The sequence below is a fragment of the Necator americanus genome, chromosome IV (genome assembly GCF_031761385.1).
Source record: "Necator americanus strain Aroian chromosome IV, whole genome shotgun sequence".
Lineage (NCBI taxonomy): Eukaryota > Metazoa > Nematoda > Chromadorea > Rhabditida > Ancylostomatidae > Necator > Necator americanus.
In genome coordinates this window covers 30262439-30268416 of record NC_087374.1, presented here as the reverse complement: position 1 = coordinate 30268416, position 5978 = coordinate 30262439, and the positions used below count along the sequence as shown (strand labels likewise).

Below are 5978 nucleotides of genomic sequence, written 5' to 3'. Positions count from 1 at the left end.
AACAAGTCATAAGAAATCCTTCTGTGCCTCTTTTTCTTACCATAACTTTAATCCTTCACTCTTTTGTTGCTAAAGTAGTTCTACATAATGTTTTGATCTTTTTTCGATTCGACTTCAATTGAGATTGAAAACTCGAAATGAGTAGATTACTAGGCTTTCTTAAACCCCAAAACAAACGTAATTATTAGACTGGCACTGGAAATCAATTAATGCATAGTTGAACCTCAGTAGGTGCATAGTTTCAGAGTATTTGAGGTAGAGAGGTGGTGGAGTATTTGAGGACAAAATAAAGTCATCATGAACGTGATACTGTAAGACATTGTATGCATAGGATGAATTAACAAAAATGACAGTTGTTCGAATACACACATAATTCAGATTGTTTATTTGATTTGCTGTGTCTGTACGTATTCCACAGGATGAAAAATGAAAAGTAAAATTAGAATGATTTGAATTAGTAAAAATTAGAATGATTTGAACATGTACATCATTTTCATGGGCCGCTTCAGAACAAAAAAGAACTATTATATTTACGAGTAAGCTTCATGGCAATGTCCAAGCACACGTGGCAGAGGTTACTCGCCAGAAAATTTCTGAACTTAGTTGGGAAGCTCTACCAAACCCCGCTTATTGTCCTGACTTCTCTTTGTCTGACTACCATTTATTTCGGGCACTGAAGCTGCATCTACGGGAGGAAAAATTCGATGGCTAGAAAGAGCTGGAAAATGAACTTTCACGCTTCGTCGATTCGCCGGGATCAGAGTTCTGAACTTCTCGAATTGATTAGGCCGGTGAAGTGCTAGACATACGTGGTGGATCATGATCATCATTACTTTGTTAATTGATATTTTTGATGGATAAAGTTATAATTGCTTGGAAAAAAATGTGAAAATCGGTGGAATTTTGGTGAAAATTTTCCGGCCAGCCTAATATTTTTGTAGGAGAGCAGAATGAGTGCATATGTATTTTTGCCGAATCGAATGTCCAGGACACTTCGTGAAGGTACCTGTCTTCTCATCGATGGTCCTATGAATTTGGAAATATAATGTCTACTTTTCATCAGCTTCTAAATTCCATAATTCACTACCAGAAGAAAACAAAGGAATAATTTGTTTTGCGTTACTATAATATACTGCTATGCTAATCGGGCAGTTCCACGAATCGAATGGGTACAGAAAAAAATTTCATGGATTTTACTGGAACTCTTACAATTCTTTGCAACCAGTAGTTTATTGAATTTTTTCTTCTTCAAATTTCATCAATAATATCTTTAACTGAGGCAAGTGTAGCGTGTAGTCGGTAAGAAATTCCGACAGTGACTGCACGACCGATCGATTGTTCGAAGCCGGGCCGGTGCCAACCAACAGTACCATCCTTTTGAGGTCGAAAATTGGTACCAGACTTGTCTGGGAGAATAGAAGCACTGATTTGACTCATCAGATTACTGTCATTATGCGGATCCACACACATTCATAAATCTCAAGCGATTTTGAATTTAAGTCGAACACGTAGAGGCGTAAAGGAGTTAATCAACCCTGTACACTTTAGCACTTTGTCCTGCTCGTGCGTTATTTTATTTTTTTAAATGAAGGATAAGGGATAAAGTGTCTGGATAAAGTGTTACTCAATCCGCTTGGGATAAGCCACCATGTTCACTTCTTTATTTTTTTTTATATTTCCATTATTTTATTCTTTTAATTTGTATGCAGATTTCATTATAAAACATCCATCTACAGTGCCTGCCTCATTGATTCTTCTCTGCTCCCATGGGTCCCATTGTGGAGCTGTTCCGACAATCATCAATACGATCAATTGAGATAGGGATTTTGAGAGTTCTTCGTAAGCGTCGAATTGTGAGCGCAATGGCGTTGCAGTAAACGTTGAGATAGTTCAGGATTTGCAGAGTTAAGTTCGATAAGGATCGTACTTTGCTGTTCTTTAGTGTTCAGATAAGAAACCTTATCATTAATTCCTTCGATGTATCGATCTCCAGTAATTACGGTGAATTTTGTTTTCGAGTTGAAGATTGGATTTTTTTTTTCCTGATTGGCTTATGGATTTCTGAGTTGATGATAGATAGAGGCATAGTTCCGGGTCTGATTGAAGGAAGGGGAGAAAAGAGAAATGCAGGAACACTCGTAAAATACTTCTTTAAGTTTTCTATTATTCACTCAGGAAGCGATTTGCAGGATGAGTACCGAATATTGTGCCTGAACGAACAACTTCTGCTCAGAAATATGATTGAAACCGTAGAAAAACTGTGCTCAAAGAGAGTTCGAGAAAAAAACCAGGATTTCCTTGTCTCTGGCATTTTTCGAAATACATTAATTGTTTCGCATTAGCTCATGACCCTTTGACATCATGCGAAATTTTCAAGCAAACTTTGATGTGATGCATTTTCCCATGGATCATTTTCTCCGTATGTTTACCTCTCCCGCACATCGTTTACTCAAATTTTTGTGCAGTTTAAAAACAACTGTGCCGGCGTCGACAGCGCCATGTTTTCGCGTCGCTTCACGTTTGTAAACATTTTTAGCGTTTACCGTATATGTTTCCGCTATTAATGGCTGACTTCCGATTTAAGATCGGATTAACGTTTTATTCTACTAACGTCTCTCTCTCATATCAGACATTAATACCGTAATCATTATGTAGCAATTTATATTACACAGTATTCAGATTCTTCTTCTTCTTCTTAGAACGACGAAAGATAGTTGAACAGAGATCATCACCACGAAATTATTGTACCCAAGAATGTAGTAGCGTGTTTCTCGATTATAGGTAACAATCGCTATGAGCGCAGCAATTCGTCACGCCTACTTTCTGCCGAATCGGATGTATTGGCTCTTTCTCTTCTCAGGTACATCAACGGGAACGGAACGACCGAATCGAACAAATGCTGACTTTCTTTTTTCAATTTCCTGAAATGAACGCGGGTACTGTAACAATGAAGGACTAAATCTAATTTTTGTGAAATGAGTTTTGATGAAATTCTAATTCAAATATTTTTTTGGTTATTCACAAATAAAATAATGTCAAACGTATCCTTTACTCAGCCATTCACGGTTATTTCACTTTCGGATCTTTTCCAAATGAATAGCTGTAGGAATTGGAAAACTGCGGTCAAAAATTGATCTACTTCACTGCTTAGCGGAAGTAATTCGAGATGAGCGCTGAGGTGTGCTTAGTCCATTGTTACTGCGGAAATCGTCATTCTATTGAGTTCACCTCAAACATCTCATTGATTTACGGTTGCCAGCTACTAGTAAAAAGTATTTTTTGTTTGGAAAAACAAAGAAAACCTTGAAAAATCTGAGAATGCTCAAGTTGAAGAGAAGCTTCTAAAATATACTGCTTTTTCCAAACACCAGGTTTTTCTTCCACCATTAAAATTAAAATTAAAATTAAAACCACACAAAAATAGCCTTTTGCTTATTTTTTTCTCTTCCCGTAAGATTTTTAGTTTTTTTCTTTGCGTATTGATTGATTGGCTTACCGCTGCATCGTTGGCCGCTCTTTTTCCGAAGCGGACGAAAGCGGACTTGCGTTTCTCCATGGGGTTAACAGGAACAGCTACAATTTTCAGGATTTTGTTTAGAGAGTTTCAAGTAAATAATAACAAAACAGTTTCGAAATTACCATTTTCAACGTTGTTGTCTTGAAGAAGGTACTGTAATTCTACAAGTGATCCCTGTAGAGTATCATGTAGGCGACAAAGGTGTAGGGAAGGGAATTGACGGCAAAATTCCTCGGAGAGATTATCCTCATTCGTAGCGAACGAGCAGACAATTAGTGAGAGGAAGAAGAATACACACCACATATCTCTGAAAAAAAAGCCAACGGATAGTTAAGGATAATCAGTGAAACAAATGTAAACGGATCGGCGAACGCAAACGACGTTAACTCAGATTACGACTTAAGGAACAATTACGTTAACAGATACTTCAAGAAAAACATAGCTTCAAGGTTTCCTGATCTGAAAAAAATTACGGTTAAGTCAAACTCATCCGGAAAAATAAAGTAGTCCAGGAAAATGTGCTATGCTTCACATGAGTTTGCAGAGTGAAGACGTCTGGAACGGATGAATTACTGATGAACATGTGAACATCATAAAATATGTAACGTATGTATATGAGCAACTCTAGTTGATCACATCTTTGGAAAAAAAAGGACCTCTGAATAATTAGAATTTCATAGTAGCCGAAGAAAAAAAGGAAGAAGAAGTGGAAAGTGAGAGTTTTCTCATCGTTCACGTCACCATCGTCGATGGAGATGAAAAGAAAAGGAAAGAAGTGTGAAAATTGTGGAATGAGTGAGGAATGCAAATAGCACAAGTCATTTTTTTTCTTCAGTCATTTTTTGTTCATCTTGGTAGCTACTAATTCAGTAAATGTTTATAAAAATTAAATAAATTATTGGTAGCTCTCAATATTTATATAATAGAAATTATAAGTATAAATATATAAGAATATAATAATATATAAATATAATAACAATAGAACAAAAATAAAAATAATATAATAATTATGTATATATATTCTAGCAGATTTTAGTTGGTGAGAAGGATTTTTAGAAATTTAATTCGTTCTTTTTAGTATTTCTGACGTAAAGAACGTAATTTAAATTTAAAAAATTCAAAAATTCAATTCAAATTCAATTCAAAAATTCGAAGGATTTCATAAGTTGTTTTCTTGATAACAGCGGCGCTAATGGAAGGATTTAGTGAATTCAGTGAGTTTTATGGTTTGTCCATAAAGCACGGATAGTACGTCTACAGCACCTAATAGGCGGAGATCAAAATGAAGCGTTACGTAGCTGTGCTGAACTGAGTAAATATCCCCACGAATACATTGGTTCGTGAATGTCAGGGGTCAGGTTGCCTTTGGTTACTTGATGAAAATTCGGAGAAGTTTGATTTCAAAAGTTTTTCGTGCTCCTCTTCGAAGAAGTACAGATATTCATTTCATATGTATTTAGAGCAGAAAAAGGAATTTCAATCACCGATAAAACAAAATGTAAATAGTTTCAGAAATTTAGAATTCCAGAGTTTGCAGAGAGTTTCCTATATTTATTAGAGAACAGAAAAGTTCTCCGGGAGACGATGCTACCATTTGTTCATTTTTTTTCATTTTGTTTTATTTTTTTTTTGCTGGCAAATATTTTTTCTTACACTAAAAACTTTAACTTTAAAGCCTAACTCTAACTTTGACTTTAACTTTAGACTTCTCTACAGTATCCAAAATTTTTCAGGAAACACAAACTAAGTGAGATTAGCTGCTGAACAACTAGTAGCCGCAAGCGATTCTAGTTCAGCCGAATACGTAAGTACGTTGGTAAGTTGAGATGTTTGGATGTTGTGACGATAAATAGAGCATGATGTGAAGCTGTGCAAGCAAAAAACTGCATACTCCATCCACCGCTCGTAATAGAAGCGTTTTCAATCATGTTTTGTCGTCGAATTTTCATATATTGAAACGTGATACATCTGTATCCTCGCGACAATATCATGGAATTTTAGAAAACTGTAATAAATTCTACATTACATTACATTAAAACATTTTGTGGGATTGACAGGATGACAATAATGAATAGAAAGAAATGGTGTCTGGCGTTAATCAATCCGCCTGGGATGCGCCCCCACGTTCACTTCAATTCGGAATCGTTTGAGGTTCGCGAACGTGTAGCTGGCCTCTACAATGACTTGCGGTGGCTAGCCGATGTGTCAAATCAGTGTTTTTATTTTCCCAGACGAGTCCGGTACCAATTTATCGACCCAGGAAACCTCCGACCGATCATGCATGAAGCGGAACCTCTAACCGCTACACTACACCCGTCCCTAATAATAGTAATAATAATAATAATAATAAGAATAAGAATAAAAATAATACATATGTATGTCGCTAGGAATAAGTATAAAATGAGGATGAATTGCTTCAAAAGATACTGTATTTCATCGTGGTTATATAATCACTGCTATC

General features: G+C 36.0%; 1 protein-coding gene across 1 annotated transcript; it reads right to left on the bottom strand.

Annotated features, from left to right (window-relative positions):
- Positions 1-2816: 2816 nt before the first annotated feature.
- Positions 2817-3820, bottom strand: RB195_003236 (uncharacterized protein; the record flags this gene model as incomplete). Its single annotated transcript, XM_013439027.2, has 3 exons — positions 2817-2921; positions 3497-3573; positions 3640-3820. 3 exons carry the CDS (start codon positions 3818-3820, stop codon positions 2817-2819), a joined length of 363 nt encoding a protein of 120 aa, XP_013294481.1.
- Between the last annotated feature and the right edge of the window lie 2158 nt (positions 3821-5978).